Below are 25,000 nucleotides of genomic sequence, written 5' to 3'. Positions count from 1 at the left end.
TTTAATGATACTCTCTCACCCCAACTCTCATTTGCCCTCTTTTTCACCTCTTGCACCTTTCTCTTGACCTCCTGCCTCTTTCTTTTGTACATCTCCCACTCATTTGCATTATTTCCCTGCAAAAATCGTCCAAATGCCTCTCTCTTCTCTTTCACTAATAATCTTACTTCTTCATCCCACCACTCACTACCCTTTCTAATCTGCCCACCTCCGACGCTTCTCGTGCCACAAGCATCTTTTGCGAAGCCATCACTGCTTCCCTAAATACATCCCATTCCTCCCCCACTCCCCTTACCTCCTTTGTTCTCACCTTTTTCCATTCTGTATTCATTCTCTCCTGGTACTTCCTCACACAAGTCTCCTTCCCAAGCTCACTTACTCTCACCACTCATTCCTTTTTCTTTTCTGAAAACCTCTATAAATCTTCACCTTTGCCTCCACAAGATAATGATCGGACATCCCTCCAGTTGCACTTCTCGGCACATTAACATCCAAAAGTCTCTCTTTTGCCCGTCTATCAATTAACACGTAATCCAATAACGCTCTCTGGCCATCTCTCTTACTTACATACGTATACTTATGTATATCTCTCTTTTTAAACCAGGTATTCCCAATCACCAGTCCTTTTTCAGCATATAAATCTACAAGCTCTTCACCATTTCCATTTACAACACTGAACACCCCATGTATACCAATTATTCCCTCAACTGCCACATTACTCACCTTTGCATTCAAATCACCCATCACTATAACCCGGTCTTGTGCATCAAAACCACTAACACACTCATTCAGCTGCTCCCAAAATACTTGCCTCTCATGATCTTTCTTCTCATGCCCAGGTGCATGAGAATATGCACCAATAATCACCCATCTCTCTCCATCAACTTTCAGATTTACCCATATCAATCTAGAGATCACTTTCTTACAATCTATCACATACTCCCACCACTCCTGTTTCAAGAGTAGTGCTACTCCTTCCCTTGCTCTTGTCCTCTCACTAACCCCTGACTTTACTCCCAAGACATTCCCAAACCACTCTTGCCCTTTACCCTTGAGCTTCGCTTCACTCAGAGCCAAAACATCCAGGTTCCTTTCTTCAAACATACTACCTATCTCTCCTTTTTTCTCATCTTGGTTACATCCACATGTATTTAGACACCCCTATCTGAACCTTCGAGGAGGATGAGCACTCCCCGCGTGACTCCTTCATCTGTTTCCTCTTTTAGAAAGTTAGAATAATCATTATAATTATTACCATTATTATTATCATTATCATTATTATCATTAGTATGAGTATTAGTATTATTGTTATTATTATTATTATTGTTATTATTATTATTTTTATTGTCATTATCATTATTATCATTCTCATCATTTTTATCATTTTTATCATTATCATTATTATTATTATTATTATCATTATTATTATTATCATTATTATTATCACTATTACTATTATCATTATCATCATTATTATCATTATTATCATTATTGTTATTATCATTGTTATTATCATTATCATTATCATGTTTACCATTATCATTAGTGTTGTTATTATCATTAAAGCAGTCTCATTATTATCATTTATCGTTATTACTGCTATCAATATTATCATTGTTATCATGTACTATAATTCATATATATGCGTGAGCGAGCATGTTTTTTTCTTTGTTTATTGATATGGCTGAATCTACTGTTTAGTGAAAGATGTGTAAAGTTTTGATGACAGCGCTATGTCATGCTGTATGGTAATGCTGACTACTTGTTCCAGATGGCTTATCCATTGGCTGTGGGCGTTCCCCTCATCTTAGTGTCCGTAAGGGGTCTGGACTCTCGAGGTAGCGCTATGCTGGGCAACATCCATCATCCAGCTTATGTCCCTAATTTCTTCGCCGATTATCCTCATCCAATGAGCTTCTTTGATCGCCTTCGAAACCTCTTCTATCACATCTACTTCCCCTGCTACTGGGGCCTGTGGGGGTACATGCCAAAAATACAAAAGGAGGTAAGATATTCCTGTACATTAGCGTGCATCATTTGCATCATGATCTCAGAACTTTTGTCCCTCACTTTGGTATCTATGGTTTGTTATATCATTTGTAGCTTATACTCCGCCATCTTCATCGGAACTGTTGCTGACAAAACTTCATAGGACACACTTTTTTCATGAAATTCAGCACTCACTGCTTATTGTGAAAGCTCTACAGTTCTATATAAAAAGTGAAATTCTCACTTTAGGAGTACGTTAGAATTACATTTTTAAGCGTTAACTTTACTGATAAACAAATCAATTACACTTAGTCACTTACACAGTTCAGGAGTTTCTTCCGGTTGTCCTCTGCAACTCGGAGCACATTTTTGGTAGAGTTTTCACTCTTGGTTGAAGAAAGATATTCTGTAGCCAATTTGACTCCACGCTCAAAACAGTCATTGTTGAGATTCAGTGCTTTCAGGTTGATTGCAGATATCCGGCACGCAGGAGACAGTTGTCAGTCTTCAACATCTCCTGTAAGGAATATCACTCCAGCTGAAGATCACGAAATGTGAATCAGGAGTAACAACCAACCAAGTCAGCAAGAGTTATTGAGAGAGTGACTGCAGATGGAAATCTAGTCTTCCCAAATCCCCATTCTATGGCGCTCTCGTGGTTTGAACAACTTATTGTCTGTTTCGATTGTTGACAGACTGTTGGCACGACCCTCTTCTTCTGGCAACTTGTAGCGGAAAAATGCAAGAGGCACCGTCTCAGAAATCAGTTACCGGAGATGCCACTGAAATGCACGTATTACACTCGAGGAAATCAACGGATTTATAGCCTCATACTGCAGCAGATGTTAAAACAGCTTTGAGTTGTGCCACGGTTCATCCACAGAAGACTTTTAGGTCATCCACCAAGAATTATAGAGTTTGGTGGCAAAAATGTCAGTCCCCAACTTTTGACTCATATTTCCTTCTGGTGATTGCACCAGGTGGTGGCAGCTGCTGAATTTGTTTCTTAAGTTTACAGATAATGATGGAATGCAGTAACTGTGACGTCCATCCGGCCTCGTGCAGTGCATCTGGTCGTTTGAAGGTGACTTGTTGGTCGACCACTTCTCCATTGAGGAGCACTGTAAAGAGTTCGATAGAATTTCAATGATCACCTTTTTTAAAATGAGAGCTCTGAACGAGCAAATTGTATAGCATTGGCTGTACATTATTCTAACAGATTTAGTGTCGCTTCACTGAATACATTTGAATCAAACTATAAAAGTGGTTCATCCCATTTACGTGACAGTAATTCAAAGTTGTTGCGAAACTGGGAGAAGAAGGTAAAGTCTGGTGACTTGGAACTTTCAATTTGTAGGTTATCAAACACATGAGGCTGTATGACCTCATCGACACAGAAGTTCCGGTTTACACATTGTTGGACCTTTACACAGGCAGCAGTAATGTGTCCTACGTTGGATTCTGTAATATCATATGCTTTGTTGACGATAGATTTCACACAGTCCAGGATTCAAGAGCTCAGATGTCAGATCAGCAAAGATATGACCAGAATTTGTGTTGCGCTGATACTTTGGAGCACCAAGGAGCTTCATTTCATGTGCATTTCCTACAGCAATAGGAAGACGTTCTTCTGTGATATTGTGATAGGACAGTGACGACGCACACCTCGCGTCCCAATGTAGAATGATAAACTAAAGAGCAATCCACCGTTCTTCACTGTCCCACCTGGCGCCTGAAATTGTTCTCTGTGGTGTATTATGTTGAGACTTTAAGGGGGTGTCCTCCTGCCTCTGCTATCAGGGCCTCTGTGGAGGCGGCCTGCTGTGTAGGCGACCTGCTGCGCAAGAGTAATCTTTATACGAGTCGCTAATGCAGCGAGTTTGGTTTTCTTCATTATGTCATTTGAAATTATGGCTGTTATTCCGATGCGAACCATACGATGTTGATTCCTGGTTGAGGGAATTGCAACAGATGTATGGAAGCCTCCTCACAAAATCTTCACCCCGAAGCTATTGGATGTACTGGCCATCTCCTGGTGCAACCGTTCCTTCTTCTTTGCCTCTGCGCTCTGATGTGCAAGGTGACATTGGACTTTTGTAGCAAGCACCATGTCATGCTGACCAAACGTTGTTGCTTTACCAACACGTCTCATGGATTGTAGAAAAACTTTATCTTCTGCAGTCCTAATAAGCTGCTCAGCATAGCTAGCCAATATAGAAATTCCTTGGCTAATTTCTTCTCCATCTGTTTCACCTTGATAAGGGAGACTGGTGTTGATCTACGTTTTCAGGGTATGGCTCTAAGTTTATTGTTGTCATCCAGGAACTTGATAATCCTTTCACTTGCCTTTCTTTCTGGGATCACGGGAATATCTGTTCTTTCATAGAATACAACATGTTTTGAGAGAACGAGCTTAGCAGACGCCCATCAGGATTGATTTGAAGGCGCACCCTCCTGTATGTGATTTATCATGCAGCTCAACACTTGGCGAGATGTGGGAAGACATAAGCCAGCGATCTGTGAGGAGTCCTCTGTACAAGGCTGTAAAGTTCACAACAATATGAACTACATCGATATGACTACTACATCACCCAGTCGACACTCAGTACCTCGTCTTCAAAACAGGGACCCTAAAGTAGGCACTTATGCAACAACTGCATAACATCAGTCTCACTCGTCAACATCTTACTGAAAACTCGATAATACTGAAACAATGCCACAACTTACAAGACTACAGATAACAGAAGCCATGTACATAATAGAATATATTTCCTTCATACATCATCAAAGTACAGGACAAGCTCGGACTCTACAATTATTTCTTCCTCTTTCAAAATGACCCCACTCTCTACTCCCCTGCTGACCACGTTCCCATGCATGAAATCCGACGCTGTCCACGGATCAACACATTAATACTTCTTTAACACATTACAGGCTACTACACCCACATACATGTCACATAAAATAATTAATAGAATGATTTCTGCCTATATTCCTGCCAGTTACTCTCTACGGTCAGCCAATTAACTTACTGACATTCTTCGTAGCACTCGACCAGATGGACCCTGTACATCACTATGTGTATAGCGTTCATTTGCTAATGTTCCAATAAAATCAACTATTGAGATAATAATTAAGTACGTCCTTTTTGTTGTTGTTGGCTAAAAATGGGCAACTATACCCCTATTCCAGGACATCTCATTATGTGCATTATAAACATATATATATTTTTTTTTTTTTTTGCCGCTGTCTCCCGCGTTTGCGAGGTAGCGCAAGGAAACAGACGAAAGAAATGGCCCAACCCACCCCCATACACATGTATGTACATACGTCCACACACGCAAATATACATACCTACACAGCTTTCCATGAGTTACCCCAGACGCTTCACATGCCCTGATTCAATCCACTGACAGCACGTCAACCCTGGTATACCACATCGATCCAATTCACTCTATTCCTTGCCCTCCTTTCACCCTCCTGCATGTTCAGGCCCCGATCACACAAAATCTTTTTCACTCCATCTTTCCACCTCCAATTTGGTCTCCCACTTCTCCTCGTTCCCTCCACCTCCGACACATATATCCTCTTGGTCAATCTTTCCTCACTCATTCTCTCCATGTGCCCAAACCATTTCAAAACACCCTCTTCTGCTCTCTCAACCACGCTCTTTTTATTTCCACACATCTCTCTTACCCTTACGTTACTTACTCGATCAAACCACCTCAAACCACACATTGTCCTCAAACATCTCATTTCCGACACATCCATCCTCCTGCGCACAACTCTATCCATAACCCGCGCCTCGCAACCATAAAACATTGTTGGAACCACTATTCATTCAAACATACCCATTTTTGCTTTCCGAGATAATGTTCTCGACTTCCACACATTCTTCAAGGCTCCCAGGATTTTCGCCCCCTCCCCCACCCTATGATCCACTTCCTCTTCCATGGTTCCATCCGCTGCCAGATCCACTCCCAGATATCTAGAACACTTTACTTCCTCCACTTTTTCTCCATTCAAACTCACCTCCCAATTGACTTGACCCTCAACCCTACTGTACCGAATTACCTTGCTCTTATTCACATTTACTCTTAACTTTCTTCTTTCACACACTTTACCAAACTCAGTCACCAGCCGCTGCAGTTTCTCACATGAATCAGCCACCAGCGCTATATCATCAGCGAACAACAACTGACTCACTTCCCAAGCTCTCTCATCCCCAACAGACTTCATACTTGCCCCTATTTCCAAAACTCTTGCATTCACCTCCCTAACAACCACATCCATAAACAAATTAAACAACCATGGAGACATCACACACCCCTGCCGCAAACCTACATTCACTGAGAACCAATCACTTTCCTCTCTTCCTACACGTACACATGCCTTACATCCTCAATAAAAACATTTCACTGCCTCTAACAACTTGCCTCCCACACCATATATTCTAAATACCTTCCACAGAGCATCTCTATCAACTCTATCATATGCCTTCTCCAGATCCATAACTGCTACATACAAATCCATTTGCTTTTCTAAGTATTTCTCACATACATTCTTCGAAGCAAACACCTGATGCACACATCCTCTACCACTTCTGAAACCACACTGCTCTTCCCCAATCTGATGCTCTGTACATGCTTTCACCCTCTCAATCAATACCCTCCCATATAATTTACCAGGAATACTCAACAAACTTTATTATTTTTTTATTATACTTTGTCTCTGTCTCCCGCGTTTGCGAGGTAGCGCAAGGAAACAGACGAAAGAAATGGCCCAACCCCCCCCCCCATACACATGTGTATACATACGTCCACACACGCAAATATACATACCTACACAGCTTTCCATGGTTTACCCCAGACGCTTCACATGCCCTGCTTCAATCCACTGACAGCACGTCAACCCCGGTATACCACATCTCTCCAATTCACTCTATTCCTTGCCCTCCTTTCACCCTCCTGCATGTTCAGGCTCCGATCACACAAAATCTTTTTCACTCCATCTTTCCACCTCCAATTTGGTCTCCCTCTTCTCCTTGTTCCCTCCACCTCCGACACATATATCCTCTTGGTCAACCTTTCCTCACTCATCCTCTCCATGTGCCCAAACCCCTTCAAAACACCCTCTTCTGCTCTCTCAACCACGCTCTTTTTATTTCCACACATCTCTCTTACCCTTACGTTACTCACTCGATCAAACCACCTCACACCACACATTGTCCTCAAACATCTCATTTCCAGCACATCCATCCTCCTGCACACAACTCTATCCATAGCCCACGCCTCGCAACCATACAACATTGTTGGAACCACTATTCCTTCAAACATACCCATTTTTGCTTTCCGAGATAATGTTCTCGACTTCCACACATTCTTCAAGGCCCCCAGGATTTTCGCCCCCTCCCCCACCCTATGATCCACTTCCGCTTCCATGGTTCCATCCGCTGCCAGATCCACTCCCAGATATCTAAAACACTTCACTTCCTCCAGTTTTTCTCCATTCAAACTCACCTCCCAATTGACTTGACCCTCAACCCTACTGTACCTAATAACCTTGCTCTTATTCACATTTACTCTTAACTTTCTTCTTCCACACACTTTTCCAAACTCAGTCACCAGCTTCTGCAGTTTCTCACATGAATCAGCCACCAGCGCTGTATCATCAGCGAACAACAACTGACTCACTTCCCAAGCTCTCTCATCCCCAACAGACTTCATACTTGCCCCTCTTTCCAAAACTCTTGCATTTACCTCCCTAACAACCCCATCCATAAACAAATTAAACAACCATGGAGACATCACACACCCCTGCCGCAAACCTACATTCACTGAGAACCAATCACTTTCCTCTCTTCCTACACGTACACATGCCTTACATCCTCGATAAAAACTTTTCACTGCTTCTAACAACTTTCCTCCCACACCATATATTCTTAATACCTTCCACAGAGCATCTCTATCAACTCTATCATATGCCTTCTCCAGATCCATAAATGCTACATACAAATCCATTTGCTTTTCTAAGTATTTCTCACATACATTCTTCAAAGCAAACACCTGATCCACACATCCTCTACCACTTCTGAAACCACACTGCTCTTCCCCAATCTGATGCTCTGTACATGCCTTCACCCTCTCAATCAATACCCTCCCATATAATTTACCAGGAATACTCAACAAACTTATACCTCTGTAATTTGAGCACTCACTCTTATCCCCTTTGCCTTTGTACAATGGCACTATGCACGCATTCCGCCAATCCTCAGGCACCTCACCATGAGTCATACATACATTAAATAACCTTACCAACCAGTCAACAATACAGTCACCCCCTTTTTTAATAAATTCCACTGCAATACCTTCCAAACCTGCTGCCTTGCCAGCTTTCATCTTCCGCAAAGCTTTCACTACCTCTTCTCTGTTTACCAAATCATTTTCCCTAACCCTCTCACTTTGCACACCACCTCGACCAAAACACCCTATATCTGCCACTCTATCATCAAACACATTCAACAAACCTTCAAAATACTCACTCCATCTCCTTCTCAAATCACCACTACTTGTTATCACCTCCCCACTTGCGCCCTTCACCGAATTTCCCATTTGCTCCCTTGTCTTACGCACTTTATTTAACTCCTTCCAGAACATCTTTTTATTCTCCCTAAAATCTAATGATACTCTCTCACCCCAACTCTCATTTGCCCTTTTTTTCACCTCTTGCACCTTTCTCTTGACCTCCTGTCTCTTTCTTTTATACATCTCCCACTCAATTGCATTTTTTCCCTGCAAAAATCGTCCAAATGCCTCTCTCTTCTCTTTCACTAATACTCTTACTTCTTCATCCCACCACTCACTACCCTTTCTAATCAACCCACCTCCCACTCTTCTCATGCCACAAGCATCTTTTGCGCAATCCATCACTGATTCCCTAAATACATCCCATTCCTCCCCCACTCCCCTTACTTCCATTGTTCTCACCTTTTTCCATTCTGTACTCAGTCTCTCCTGGTACTTCCTCACACAGGTCTCCTTCTCAAGCTCACTTACTCTCACCACCCTCTTCACCCCAACATTCACTCTTCTTTTCTGAAAACCCATACAAATCTTCACCTTAGCCTCCACAAGATAATGATCAGACATCCCTCCAGTTGCACCTCTCAGCACATTAACATCCAAAAGTCTCTCTTTCGCACGCCTGTCAATTAACACGTAATCCAATAACGCTCTCTGGCCATCTCTCCTACTTACATAAGTATACTTATGTATATCTCGCTTATACCTCTTATACCTCTTATACCTCTGTAATTTGAGCACTCACTCTTATCCCCTTTGCCTTTGTACAATGGCACTATGCACGCATTCCGCCAATCCTCAGGCACCTCACCATGAGTCATACATACATTAAATAACCTTACCAACCAGTCAACAATACAGTCACCTCCTTTTTTAATAAATTCCACTGCAATACCATCCAAACCTGCTGCCTTGCCGGCTTTCATCTTCCGCAAAGCTTTTACTACCTCTTCTCTGTTTACCAAATCATTTTCCCTAACTCTCTCACTTTGCACACCACCTCGACCAAACCACCCTATATCTGCCACTCTATCATCAAACACATTCAACAAACCTTCAAAATACTCACTCCATCTCCTTCTCACATCACCACTACTTGTTATCACCTCCCCATTTGCGCCCTTCACTGAAGTTCCCATTTGCTCCCTTGTCTTACGCACTTTATTTACCTCCTTCCAGAACATCTTTTTATTCTCCCTAAAATTTAATGATACTCTCTCACCCCAACTCTCATTTGCCCTTTTTGTCACCTCTTGCACCTTTCTCTTGACCTCCTGTCTCTTTCTTTTATACGTCTCCCACTCAACTGCATTTTTTCCCTGCAAAAATCGTCCAAATGCCTCTCTCTTCTCTTTCACTAATACTCTTACTTCTTCATCCCACCACTCACTACCCTTTCTAATCAACCCACCTCCCACTCTTCTCATGCCACAAGCATCTTTTGCGCAATCCATCACTGATTCCCTAAATACATCCCATTCCTCCCCCACTCCCCTTACTTCCATATATATATATATATATATATATATATATATATATATATATATATATATATATATATATATATATATATATATATATATATATATATATATATTTTTCATACTATTCGCCATTTCCCGCGATAGCGAGGTAGCGTTAAGAACAGAGGACTGGGTCTTTGAGGGAATATCCTCACCTGGCCCTCTTCTCTGTTCCCTCTTTTCGGAAAAAAAAAAGAAAAAAAAAACGAGAGGGGAGGATTTCCAGCCACCCGCTCCCTTCCCTTTTAGTCGCCTTCTACGACACGCAGGGAATACGTGGGAAGTATACTTTCTCCCCTATACCCAGGGAAAAAAAAAAAAAAAATATATATATATATATATATATATATATATATATATATATATATATATATATATATATATATATATATAGAACATGTAAGAAAGTAAATTCTAGATTAATATGGGTAAAACTGAAAGTTGATGGAAAGATATGGGTGATTATTGGTGCATATGCACCTGGGCATGAGAAGAAAGATCATGAGAGGCAAGTGTTTTGGGAGCAGCTCAATGAGTGTGTTAGTGGTTTTGATGCACGAGACCGGGTTATAGTGATGGGTGATTTCAATGCAAAGGTGGGTAATGTGGCAGTTGAGGGAATGATTGGTATACATGGAGTGTTCATTGTTGTAAATGGAAATGGTGAAGAGCTTGTAGATTTATGTGCTGAAAAAGGACTGGTGATTGGGAATACCTGGTTTAAAAAGCGACATATACATAGGTATACGTATGTAAGTAGGAGAGATGGCCAGAGAGCGTTATTGGATTATGTGTTAATTGATAGACGCACGAAAGAGAGACTTTTGGATGTTAATGTGCTGAGAGGTGCAACTGGAGGGATGTCTGATAATTATCTTGTGGAGGCGAAGGTGAAGATTTGTGGGGGTTTTCAGAAAAGAAGAGAGAATGTTGGGGTGAAGAGAGTGGTGAGAGTAAGTGAGCTTGGGAAGGAGACTTGTGTGAGGAAGTACCAGGAGAGACTGAGTACAGAATGGAAAAAGGTGAGAACAAAGGAGGTAAGGGGAGTGGGGGAGGAATGGGATGTATTTAGGGAAGCAGTGATAGCTTGCGCAAAAGATGTTTGTGGCATGAGAAGCGTGGGAAGTGGGTTGATTAGAAAAGGTAGTGAGTGGTGGGATGAAGAAGTAAGATTATTAGTGAAAGAGAAGAGCGAGGCATTTGAACGATTTTTGCAGGGAAAAATGCAAATGAGTGGGAGAGGTATAAAAGAAAGAGGCAGGAGTTCAAGAAAAAGGTGCAAGAGGTGAAAAAGAGGGCAAATGAGAGTTGGGGTGAGAGAGTATCATTAACTTTTAGGGAGAATAAAAAGATGTTTTGGAAGGAGGTAAAAAAAAGTGCGTAAGACAAGGGAGCATATGGGAACTTCAGTGAGGGGGCTAATGGGGAGGTGATAACAAGTAGTGGTGATGTGAGATGGGGATGGAGTGAGTATTTTGAAGGTTTCTTCAATGTGTTTGATGATAGAGTGGTAGATGTGGGGTGTCTTGGTCGAGGTGGTGTGCAAAGTCAGAGGGTTAGGGAAAATGATTTGGTAAATAGAGAAGAGGTAGTAAAAGCTTTACGGAAGATGAAAGCCGGCAAAGCAGCAGGTTTGGATGGTATTGCAGTGGAATTTATTAAAAAAGGGGTGACTGTATTGTTGACTGGTGGGTAAGGTTATTTAATGCATGTATGATTCATGGTGAGGTGCCTGAGGATTGACAGGATGCTTGCATAGTGCCATTGTACAAAGGCAAAGGGGATAAGAGTGAGTGCTCAAAATACAGAAGTATAGGTTTTTTGAGTATTCCTGGGAAATTATATGGGAGGGTATTGATTGAGAGGGTGAAGGCATGTACAGAGCATCAGACTGGGGAAGAGCAGTGTGGTTTCAGAAGTGGTAGAGGATGTGTGGATCAGGTGTTTGCTTTGAAGAATGTATGCGAGAAATACTTAGAAAAACAAATGGATTTATATGTAGCATTTATGGATCTGGAGAAGGCATATGATAGAGTTGATAGAGATGTTCTGTGGAAGGTTTTAAGAATATATGGTGTGGGAAGCAAGTTGTTAGAAGCAGTGAAAAGTTTTTATCGAGGATGTAAGGCATGTGTACGTGTAGGAAGAGAGGAAAGTGATTGGTTCTCAGTGAATGTAGGTTTGCGGCAGGGGTGTGTGATGTCTCCATGGTTGTTTCATTTGTTTATGGATGGGGTTGTTAGGGAGGTGAATGCAAGAGTTTTGGAAAAAGGGGCAAGTATGAAGTCTGTTGTGGATGAGAGAGCTTGGGAAGTGAGTCAGTTGTTGTTCGCTGATGATACAGCGCTGGTGGCTGATTCATGTAAGAAACTGTAGAAGCTGGTGACTGAGTTTGGCAAAGTGTGTGAAAGAAGAAAGTTAAGAGTAAATGTGAATAAGTGCAAGGTTATTAGGTACAGTAGGGTTGAGGGTCAAGTCAATTGGGAGGTAAGTTTGAATGCAGAAAAGCTGGAGGAAGTGAAGTGTTTTAGATATCTGGGAGTGGATCTGGCAGCGGATGGAACCATGGAAGCGGAAGTGAATCATAGGGTGGGCGAGGGGGCGAAAATTCTGGGAGCCTTGAAAAATGTGTGGAAGTCGAGAACATTATCTCGGAAAGCAAAAATGGGTATGTTTGAAGGAATAGTGGTTCCAACAATGTTGTATGGTTGCGAGGCGTGGGCTATGGATAGAGTTGTGCGCAGGAGGGTGGATGTGCTGGAAATGAAATGTTTGAGGACAATATGTGCTGTGAGGTGGTTTGATCGAGTAAGTAATGTAAGGGTGAGAGAGATGTGTGGAAATAAAAAGAGTGTGGTTGAGAAAGAAGAAGAGAGTGTTTTGAAATGGTTTCGTCACATGGAGAGAATGAGTGGGGAAAGATTGACCAAGAGGATATATGTGTCAGAGATGGAGGGAACGAAGAGAAGTGGGACACCAAATTGGAGGTGGAAAGATGGAGTGAAAAATATTTTGAGTGATCGGGGCCTGAACATGCAGGAGGGTGAAAGGCGTGCAAGGAATAGAGTGAATTGGAACGATGTGGTATACCGGGGTCGACGTGCTGTCAATGGATTGAACAAGGGCATGTGAAGCGTCTGGGGTAAACCATGCAAAATGTGTGGGGCCTGGATGTAGAAAGGAAGCTGTGGTTTCGGTGCATTATTACATGACAGCTAGAGACTGAGTGTGAACGAATGGGGCCTTTGGTGTTTTTCCTAGCGCTACCTCGCACACATGAGGGAGGAGGGGGTTGTTATTCCATGTGTGGCGAGGTGGCAATGGGATCAAATAAAGCCAGACAGTATGAATTATGTACATGTGTATATATGCATATGTCTGTGTGTGTATATATATGTGTACATTGAGATGTATAGGTATGTATATTGTGCGTGTGTGGACGTGTATATATATACATGTGTATGTGGGCGGGTTGGGCCATTCTTTCGTCTGTTTCCTTGCGCTACCTCGCTAACGCGGGAGACAGCGACAAAGCAAAATGAATAAATAAAACATATACATATATATATATATATATATATATATATATATATATATATATATATATATATATATATATATATATATATATATATATATATATATATATATATATATATATATATATATATATATATATATATATATATATATATATATATATATATATATATATATATATATATATATATATATATGTACAGAGCATCAGATTGGGGAAGAGCAGTGTGGTTTCAGAAGTGGTAGAGGATGTGTGGATCAGGTGTTTGCTTTGAAGAATGTATGTGAGAAATACTTAGAAAAGCAAATGGATTTGTATGTAGCATTTATGGATCTGGAGAAGGCATATGATAGAGTTGATAGAGATGCTCTGTGGAAGGTATTAAGAATATATGGTGTGGGAGGCAAGTTGTTAGAAGCAGTGAAAAGTTTTTATCGAGGATGTAAGGCATGTGTACGTGTAGGAAGAGAGGAAAGTGATTGGCTCTCAGTGAATATAGGTTTGCGGCAGGGGTGTGTGATGTCTCCATGGTTGTTTAATTTGTTTATGGATGGGGTTGCTAGAGAGGTAAATGCAAGAGTTTTGGAAAGAAGGGCAAGTATGAAGTCTGTTGGGGATGAGAGAGCTTGGGAAGTGAGTCAGTTGTTGTTCGCTGATGATACAGCGCTGGTGGCTGATTCATGTGAGAAACTACAGAGGCTGGTGACTGAGTTTGGAAAAGTGTGTGAAAGAAGAAAGTTAAGAGTAAATGTGAATAAGAGCAAGGTTATTAGGTACAGTAGGGTTGAGGGTCAAGTCAATTGGGAGGTGAGTTTGAATGGAGAAAAACTGGAGGAAGTGAAGTGTTTTAGATATCTGAGAGTGGATCTGGCAGCGGATGGAACCATGGAAGCGGAAGTGGATCATAGGGTGGGGGAGGGGGCGAAAATTCTGGGAGCCTTGAAGAATGTGTGGAAGTCGAGAACATTATCTCGTAAAGCAAAAATGGGTATGTTTGAAGGAATAGTGGTTCCAACAATGTTGTATGGTTGCGAGGCGTGGACTATGGATAGAGTTGTGCGCAGGAGGATGGATGTGCTGGAAATGAGATGTTTGAGGACAATGTGTGGTGTGAGGTGGTTTGATCGAGTAAGTAACGTAAGGGTAAGAGAGATGTGTGGAAATAAAAAGAGCGTGGTTGAGAGAGCAGAAGAGGGTGTTTTGAAATGGTTTGGTCACATGGAGAGAATGAGTGAGGAAAGATTGACCAAGAGGATATATGTGTCGGAGGTGGAGGGAACGAGGAGAAGAGGGAGACCAAATTGGAGGTGGAAAGATGGAGTGAAAAAGATTTTGTGTGATCGGGGCCTGAACATGCAGGAGGGTGAAAGGAGGGCAAGGAATAGAGTGAATTGGAGCGATGTGGTATACCGGGTTGACGTGCTGTCAGTGGATTGAATCAAGGCATGTGAAGCGTCTGGGGTAAACCATGGAAAGCTGTGTAGGTATGTATGTTTGCGTGTGTGGACGCATGTATATACATGTGTATGGGGGTGGGTTGGGCCATTTCTTTCGTCTGTTTCCTTGCGCTACCTCGCAAACGCGGGAGACAGCGACAAAGCAAAAAAAAAAAAATATATATGTATATATATACATATATATATATATATATATATATATATATAGAGAGAGAGAGAGAGAGAGAGAGAGAGAGAGAGAGAGAGAGAGAGAGATTATATATGTGTGTGTGTGTGTGTGTGTGTGTGTGTGTGTGGATCAGGTGTTTTTGCTTTGAAGAATGTATGTGAGAAATACTTAGAAATCAAATGGATTTGTATGTAGCATTTATGGATCTGGAGAAGGCATATGATAGAGTTGATAGAGATGCTCTGTGGAAGGTATTAAGAATATATTTTGTGTGTGGCAAGTTGGTAGAAGCAGTGAAAAGTTTTTATTGAGGATGTAAGGCATGTGTACGTGTAGGAAGAGAGGAAAGTGATTGGTTCTCAGTGAATGTAGGTTTGCGGCAGGGGTGTGTGATGTCTCCATGGTTGTTTAATTTGTTTATGGATGGGGTTGTTAGGGAGGTGAATGCAAGAGTTTTGGAAAGAGGGGCAAGTATGAAGTCTGTTGTAGATGAGAGAGCTTGGGAAGTGAGTCAGTTGTTGTTCGCTGATGATACAGCGCTGGTGGCTGATTCATGTGAGAAACTGCAGAAGCTAGGCGACTGAGTTTGGTAAAGTGTGTGAAAGAAGAGAGTTAAGAGTAAATGTGAATAAGGGCAAGGTTATTAGGTACAGTAGGGTTGAGGGTCAAGTCAATTGGGAGGTAAGTTTGATTGCAGAAAAACTGGAGGAAGTAAAGTGTTTTAGATATCTGGGTGTGGATCTGGCAGCGGATGGAACCATGGAAGCGGAAGTGAATCATAGAGTGGGGGAGGGGGCGAAAATCCTGGGAGCCTTGAAGAATGTGTGGAAGTCGAGAACATTATCTCGGAAAGCAAAAATGGGTATGTTTGAAGGAATAGTGGTTCCAACAATGTTGTATGGTTGCGAGGCGTGGGCTATGGATAGAGTTTTGCGCAGGAGTGGATGTGCTGGAAAAGAGATGTTTGAGGACAAAATTGTGGTGTGAGGTGGTTTGATCGAGTAAGTAATGTAAGGGTAAGAGAGATGTGTGGAAATAAAAAGAGCGTAGTTGAGAGAGCAGAAGAGGGTGTTTTGAAATGGTTTGGGCACATGGAGAGAATGAGTGAGGAAAGATTGACCAAGAGGATATATGTGTCGGAGGTGGAGGGAACGAGAAGTGGGAGACCAAATTGGTGGTGGAAAGATGTAGTGAAAAAGATTTTGAGTGATCGGGGCCTGAACATGCAAGAGGGTGAAAGGCGTGCAAGGAATAGAGTGAATTGGATCGATGTGGTATACCGGGGTTGACGTGCTGTCAGTGGATTGAATCAGGGCATGTGAAGCGTCTGGGGTAAACCATGGAAAGCTGTGTGGGGCCTGGATGTGGAAAGGGAGCAGTGGTTTCGGGCATTATTGCATGACAGCTAGAGACTGAGTGTGAACGAATGAGGCCTTTGTTGTCTTTTCCTAGCGCTACCCTGCACACATGAGGGGGGAGGGGGATGGTATTCCATGTGTGGCGAGGTGGCGATGGGAATGAATAAAGGCAGACAGTGTGAATTGTGTGCATCGGGTATATATGTATGTGTCTGTGTGTGTATATATATGTGTACATTGAGATGTATAGGTATGTATATTTGCGTGTGTGGACGTGTGTGTATATACATGTGTATGGGGGTGGGTTGGGCCATTTCTTTCGTCTGTTTCCTTGCGCTACCTCGCAAACGCGGGAGACAGCGACAAAGCAAAATAAAATATAAAATATATATATATATATATATATATATATATATATATATATATATATATATATATATATATATATATATATATATATATATTGGAGGTTTGCATGTTCTATGAAGGTGCTCGTTTCTATGCACTATGTTCGTATATATTTTCTTTCTTTTTTTTGTCGCTGTCTCCCGCGTTTGCGAGGTAGCGCAAGGAAACAGACGAAAGAATGGCCCAACCCCCCCACATACACATGTATATACATACACGTCCACACACGCAATATACATACCTATACATCTTAATGTACACATATATATACACACAGACATATACATATATACACATGTACATAATTCATACTGTCTGCCTTTATTCATTTCCATCGCCACCCCGCCACACACAAAATAACAACCCCCTCCCCCAAATGTGCGCAAGGTAACGCTAGGAAAAAACAACAAAGACCACATTCATTCACACTGAGTCTCTAGCTGTCATGTATAACACACTGAAACCACAGCTCCCTTTCCACATCCAGGACCCACACAACTTTCCATGGTTTACCCCAGACGCTTCACAGTCGCTGGTTCAATCCATTGACAGCACGTCGACCCCGGTATACCACATCGTTCCAATTCACTCTATTCCTTGCACGCCTTTCACCCTCCTGCATGTTCAGGTGCCGATCACTCAAAATCTTTTTCACTCCATCTTTCCACCTCCAATTTGGTCTCCCACTTCTCCTCGTTCTCTCCACCTCTGACACATATATCCTCTTGGTCAATCTTTCCTCACTCATTCTCTCCATGTGACCAAACTGTTTCAAAACACCCTCTTCTGCTATCTCAACCACACTCTTTTTATTACTACACATCTCCCTTACCCTATTATTACTTACTGGATCAAACCACCTCACACCGAATATTGTCCTCAAACATCTCATGTCCAGAACATCCACCCTCCTCCGCACAACTCTATCTATTATAGCCCACGCATCGCAACCATATAACATTGTTGGAACCACTATTCCTTCAAACATACCCATTTTTGCTTTCCGAGATAATGTTCTCGACTTCCACACATTCTTCAACGCTCCCAAAACTTTTGCCCCCTCGCCCACCCTATGATTCACTTCCGCTTCCATGGTTCCATCCGCTGCCAGATCCTCTCCCAGATATCTAAATCATTTCACATCCTCCAGTTTTTCTCCATTCAAACTTACCTCCCAATTGACTTGACCCTCAATACTACTGTACCTAATAACCTTGCTCTTATTCACATTTACTGTCAGCGTTCTTCTTTCACGCACTTTACCAAACTCAGTCATCCCCTTCTGCAGTTTCTCACACGAATCAGCCACCAGCGCTATATCATCACTGAACAACAACTGACTCATTCCCAAGCTCTCATCCACAACAGACTGCATAATTGCCCCTCTTTCCAAAACTTTTGCATTCACCTCCTTAACAAACCCATCCATAAACAAATTAGACAACCATGGAGACATCACACACCCCTGCCGCAAACAAACATTTACTGAGAACCAATCACTTTCCTCTCTTCCTACACGTACATATGCCTTACATCCTCGATAAAAACTTTTCACCGCTTCTAACAACTTGCCCTCCACACGATATATTCTTAATACCTTCCACAGAGCATCTCTATCAACTCTATCATATGCCTTCTCCATATCCATAAATTCTACATACAAATCTATTTGTTTTTCTAAGTATTTCTCACACACATTCTTCAAAGCAAACACCTGATCCACACATCCTCTACCACTTCTGAAACCACAAATGCTCTTCCCCAATCTGATGCTCTGTGCATGCCTTCACCCTCTCAATCAATACCCTCCTATATAGTTTCTCAGGAATTCTCAACAAACTTATACCTCTGTATTTGGAGCACTCACTTTTATCCCCTTTGCCTTTGTACAATGACACTAGCAAGCATTCCTCCAATCCTCAGGTACCTCACCATGAGTCATACATACATTGAATAACCTTACCAACCACTCAGCAATACAGTCACCCCCTTTTTTAACAAATTCCACTGCAAAACAATCCTTGCCGGCTTTCATCTTCCGCAAAGCTTTTACTACCTCTTCTCTGTTTACCAAATCATTCTCCCTAACCCTCTCACTTTACACACCACCTCGACCAAAACACCCTACATCTGCCATTCTATCATCAAACACATTCAACAAACCTTCAAAATACTCCATCTCCTTCTCGCATCACAACTACTTGTTATCACCTCCCCATTAGCCCCCTTCACTGAAGTTCCCATTTGTTCCCTTGTCTTTCGCACTTTACTTACCTCCTTCCAAAACATTTTTTTATTCTCCCGAAAATTTAATGATACTCTCTCACCCCAACTCTCTTTTGCCCTCTTTTTCACCTCATGCACTTTTCTCTTCAACTCCTGCCTCTTTCTTTTATACATCTCCCACTCATTTGCATTATTTCCCTGCAAAAATCGTCCAAATGCCTCTCTCTTCTCTTTCTCTAATAATCTTACTTCTTCATCCCACCACTCGCTACCCTTTCTAATCTACCCACCTCCCATTCTTCTCATGCCACAAGAATCTTTTGCGCAAGCCGTCACTGTTTCCCTAAATACATCCCATTCCTCCCCCACTCCCCTTACGTCCTTTATTCTCACCTTTTTCCATTCTGTACTCAATCTCTCCTGTTACTTCCTCACACAAGTCTCCTTCCCAAGCTCACTTACTCTTCACCCACATTTTCTCTTCTTTTCTGAAAACCTCTACAAATCTTCACCTTCGCCTCCACAAGATAATGATCAGATATCCCTCCAGTTGCACCTCTCAGCACATTAACATCCAAAAGTCTCTCTTTCGCGCGCCTATCAATTAACACGTAATCCAATAACGCTCTCTGGCCATGTCTCCTACTTACATACGTATACTTATATACATCTCTCTTTTTAAACCAGGTATTCCCAATCACCAGTCCTTTTTCAGCACATAAATCTACAAGCGCTTCACCATTTCTCTTTACAACACTGACCACCCCATGTGCACATGTTATTCCCTCAACTGCCACATTACTCACCTTTGCATTCAAATCACCCACCACTATAACCTGGTCTCGTGCATCAAAACTACTAACACACTCACTCATCTGCTCCCAAAACACTTGCCTCTCATGATCTTTCTTCTCATGCCCAGATGCATATGCACCAATAATCACCCATCTCTCTCCATCTACTTTCAGTTTTACCCATATCAATCTAGACTACTTTCTTACACTCAATCCTCCCACCATTCCTGTTTCAGGAGTAGTGCTACTCCTTCCCTTGCTCTTGTCCTCTCACTATCCCCTGACTTTACTCCCAAGACATTCCCAAACCACTCTTCCCCTTTTCCCTTGAGCTTCGTTTCACTCAGAGCCAAAACAGCCAGGTTTATTTCATCAAACATACTACCTATCTCTCCTATTTTCTCATCTTGGTTACATCCACACACATTTAGACACCCCAACCTGAGCCTTCGAGGAGGATGAGCACTCCCCACTTGACTCCTTCTTCTGTTTCCCCTTTTAGAAATTTAAAATACATGGAGAGGAAGGTTTCCAGCCCCCCGCTCTTGTCCCCTTTAGTCGCCTTGTACAAGTGAGGAATGCGTGGGAAGTATTCTTTCTCCCCTATCCTCAGGGATAAAATTTCAACGTATACATACATATATATATATACACGGACATATACATATTTGCATATGTACATATCCATACTTGCTGCCTTCATCCATTCACGTCGCCACCCCGCCACACATGAAACAGCACCCCTACCCTCCTCCCGCGCACGCGGGAGGGAGGGCCAAGAAAAGACAACAAATGCCACATTCGTTGACACTCAGTCTCTAGCTGTCATGTGTAATGCACCGAAACCACAGCTCCCTTTCCAAATCTAGGCCCTACAAACTTTCCATGTTTTACCCCAGACGCTTCATATGCCCTGTTTCAATTCATTGACAGCACATCGACCCCCGCATACCACATCGTTCCAATTTACTCTATTCCTTGCACGCCTTTCACCCTTCTCTATGTTCTGGCCCAAATCGCTAAAAAATCTTTTTTCACTCCATTCTACCACCTCCAACTTGGTCCCCCACTTCTCATTCCCTCCACCTTTGACACATATATCCTCTTTGTCAATCTTTCCTCTCTTTATGTGACCAAATCATTTCAATACATCCTCTTCTGCTCTCTCAACAATACTCATTTTATTACCACACATCGTTCTTACCCTTTCATTACTTACTCGGTCAAACCACCTCACACCACATAGTGTACTCAAATATATCATTTCCAACACATCCACCCTCCTCCGCACAGCCTTATCTATAATCCATGCCTCGCAACCATATAACCTTGTTGGAACCACTACTCCTTCAAACATACCCATTTTTGCTCTTCCGCTTAAACGTTTCCATCAGCTGCTATATCCACTCCCAAATATCTAAAACACTTCACTTTCTCCAGTTTTTCTCCATTCAAACTTACCTGCCAATCAACTTGCTTGAGGAGAGGTTTTGGCTGTAAGTGAAACGAAGCTCAAGGGTAAATTGAAAGAGTGGTTTGGAAATGTTTTAGGAATAAAGTCAGGGGTTGGGGAGAGGACAAGAGCAAAGGAAGGAGTAACTCTATACCGGAAACAGGATTCATGGGAGTATGTGATAGAGTGTAAGAAAGTATACTCTAGATTGATATGGGTAAAACTGAAAGTGGATCGAGAGAGATGGGTGATTATTGGTGCCTATGCATCTGGGCATGAGGAGAAAGATCATGAAAAACAAGTATTTTGGGAGCAGCTGAGTGAGTGTGTTAGAAGTTTTGATGCACGAGACCGGGTTATAGTGATGGGTGATTTGAATGCAGAGGTGAGTAATGTAGCAGTTAGGGGTATTCAGTGTTGTAAATGGAAATGGTGAAAAGCTTGTAGATTTATGTGCTGAAAAAGGACTAGTGATTGGGAATACCTGGTTTAAAAAGAGAGATATACATAAGAATATGTATGTAAGTAGGAAAGATGGCCTGAGAGCGTTATTGGATTACGTGTTAATTGATAGGCGCGTGAAAGAGAGACTTTTGAATGTTAATGTCCTGAGAGGTGCAACTGGAGGGATATCTGATCATTATCTTGTAGAGGTTTTCAGAAAAGAAAAGAGAATGTTGGGGTGAAGAGAGTGGTGAGAGTAAATGAGCTTAGGAAGGAGACTTGTGTGAGGAAGTACCAGGAGAGACTGAGTGCAGAATGGAAAAATGTGAGAGCAAAGTAACTAAGGGCAGTAGGGGAGGAATGAAATGTACTTAGGGAAGCAGAGATGGCTTGCGCAAAAGATGCTTGTGGCATGAGGAACGTGGGAGGTGGGCAGATTAGAAGGGAGTAGTGAGTGGTGGGATGAAGAAGTAAGAATCACAGTGAAACGGAAGAGAGAGGCATTTGGACGATTCTTGCAGGGAAATAATGCAAATGGCTGGGAGCTGTATAAAAGAAAGAGGTAGGAGGTCAAGAGAAAGGTGCAAGAGGTGAAAAGAGGGCAAATGCGAGTTGGGATGAGAGAGTATCATTAAATTTTAGGGAAAATAAAAATGTGCAACTGGAGGGATGTCTGATCATTATCTTGTGGAAGCGAAGGTGAAGATTTGTAGAGGTTTTCAGAAAAGAAGACAGAATGTTGGGGTGAAGAGAGTGGTGAGAGTAAGTGAGCTTGGGAAGGACACTTGTGTGAGGAAGTACCAGGAGAGACTGAGTACAGAATGGAAAAAGGTGAGAACAAAGGACATAAGGGGAGTGGGGGAGGAATGGGATGTATTTAGGGAAGCAGTGATGGCTAGCGCAAAAGATGCTTGTAGCATGAGAAGCGTGGGAGGTGGGCAGATTAGAAAGGGTAGTGAGCGATGGGATGAAGAAGTAAGACTATTAATGAAAAAGAGGAGAGAGGCATTTGGACGATTTTTGCAGGGAAATAATGCAAATGAGTGGGAGATGTATGAAAGAAACAGGCAGGAGGTGAAGAGAAAAGTGCAAGAGGTGAAAAAGAGGGCAAATGAGAGTTGGGGTGAGAGAGTATCATTAAATTTTATGAGTAATAAAAAGATGTTTTGAAAGGAGGTAAATAAAGTGCGTAAAACAAGGGAACAAATGAGAACTTCAGTGAAGGGGGCTAATGGGGAGGTGATAACAAGTAGTGGTGATGTGAGAAGGAGATGGAACGGGTATTTTGAAAGTTTGGTGGATGTGTTTGATGATAGAGTGGCAGATATAGGGTGTTTTGGTCGAGGGGGCGTGCAAATTGAGAGGGTTAGGGAGAATGATTTGGTAAACAGAGAAGAGGTAGGAAAAGCATTGCGGAAGATGAAAGCCGGTAAGGCGGCGGGTTTGGATGGTATTGCAGTGGAATTTATTAAAAAAGGAGTGGCTGTATTGTTGACTGGTTGGTAAGGTTATTTAATGTATGTATGACTCATGGTGAGGTGCCTGAGGATTGGCGGAATGCTTCCATAGTGCAATTGTACAAAGGCAAAGGGGATAAAAGTGAGTGCTCAAACTACAGAGGTATAAGTTTGTTGAGTGTTCCTGGGATATTATATGGGAGGGTATTGATTGAGAGGGTGAAGGCATGTACAGAACATCAGATTGGGGAAGAGCAGTGTGGTTTCAGAAGTGGTAGAGGATGTGTGGATCAGGTGTTTGCTTTGAAGGATATATGTGAGAAATACTTAGAAAAACAAATGGATTTGTATGTAGCATTTATGGATCTTGAGAAGGCATATGATAGAGTTGATAGAGATGCTCTGTGGAAGGTATCAAGAATATATGGTGTGTCTGTTGTGGATGAGAGAGCTTGGGAAGTGAGTCAGTTGTTGTTCGCTGATGATACAGCGCTGGTGGCTGATTCGTGTGAGAAACTGCAGAAGCTGGTGACTGAGTTTGGTAAGGTGTGTGAAAGAAGAAAGCTGAGAGTAATTGTGAATAAGAGCAAGGTTATTAGGTACAGTAGGGTTGAGGGACAAGTCAACTGGGAGGTAAGTTTGAATGGAGAAAAACTGGAGGAAGTGAAGTGTTTTAGATATCTGGGAGTGGATTTGGCAGCGGATGGAACCATGGAAGCGGAAGTGAATCATAGGGTGGTGGAGGGGGCGAAAGTTCTGGGAGCGTTGAAGAATATGTGGAAGTCGAGAACATTATCTCGGAAAGCAAAAATGGGTATGTTTGAAGGAATAGTGGTTCCAACAATGTTATATGGTTGCGAGGCGTGGGCTATAGATGGAGTTGTGTGGAGGAGGGTGGATGTGCTGTAAATGAGATATCTGAGGACAATATGTGGTGTGAGGTGGTTTGATCGAGTATGTAATAATACGGTAAGAGTATTATTATATAAATAATACTTAATAAAAAGAGTGTGGTTTAGAGAGCAGAAGAGGGTGTTTTGAAATGGTTCGGTCACATGGAGAGAATGAGTGAGGAAAGATGAGAAGTGGAAGACCAAATTGGAGGTGGAAAGTTGGAGTGAAAAAGATTTTGAGTGATCGGGGCCTGAACATTCAGGAGGGTGAAAGGCCTGCAAGGAAAACAGTGAATTGGAACGTTGTGGTATACCGGAGTCGACGTGCTGTCAGTGGATTGAACCACGGCATGTGAAGCGTCTGGGGTAAACCATGGAAAGTTCTGCTTGGCCTAGATGTGGAAAGGGAGCTGTGGCTTCGTTGCATTATTACATGACAGCTAGAGACTGAGTGTGAACGAATGGGGCCTTTGTTGTCTTTTCCTAGCGCTACCTCACGCACATTTGGGCGAGGGGGTTGTTATTTCATGTGTTGCGGGGTGGTGATGGGAATGAATGAAGGCAGACAGTATGAATTATGTACATGTGCATATATGTATATGACTGTGTGTGTATATATATGTATACGTTGGAATTTATATTTGTGTGTGTGGACGTTTATGTATATACATGAGTATGTTGGTGGGTTGGGCCATTCTTTCGTCTGT

General features: G+C 42.1%; 1 protein-coding gene across 1 annotated transcript in view; it reads left to right on the top strand.

Moving 5' to 3' along the window:
• LOC139765351 (UDP-glycosyltransferase UGT5-like) overlaps nucleotides 1-25,000 on the top strand; it is a 239,578-nt gene that overhangs the window by 105,373 nt on the left and 109,205 nt on the right. The window contains exon 2 of the mRNA XM_071692728.1: nucleotides 1,772-2,005. Within this exon, the coding sequence (XP_071548829.1) occupies nucleotides 1,772-2,005 (234 nt within the window). The remainder of the gene's footprint in view (nucleotides 1-1,771; nucleotides 2,006-25,000) is intronic.

The sequence above is a fragment of the Panulirus ornatus genome, chromosome 54, assembly GCF_036320965.1.
Source record: "Panulirus ornatus isolate Po-2019 chromosome 54, ASM3632096v1, whole genome shotgun sequence".
Lineage (NCBI taxonomy): Eukaryota > Metazoa > Arthropoda > Malacostraca > Decapoda > Palinuridae > Panulirus > Panulirus ornatus.
This window is presented reverse-complemented; position numbering and strand designations above follow the sequence as displayed.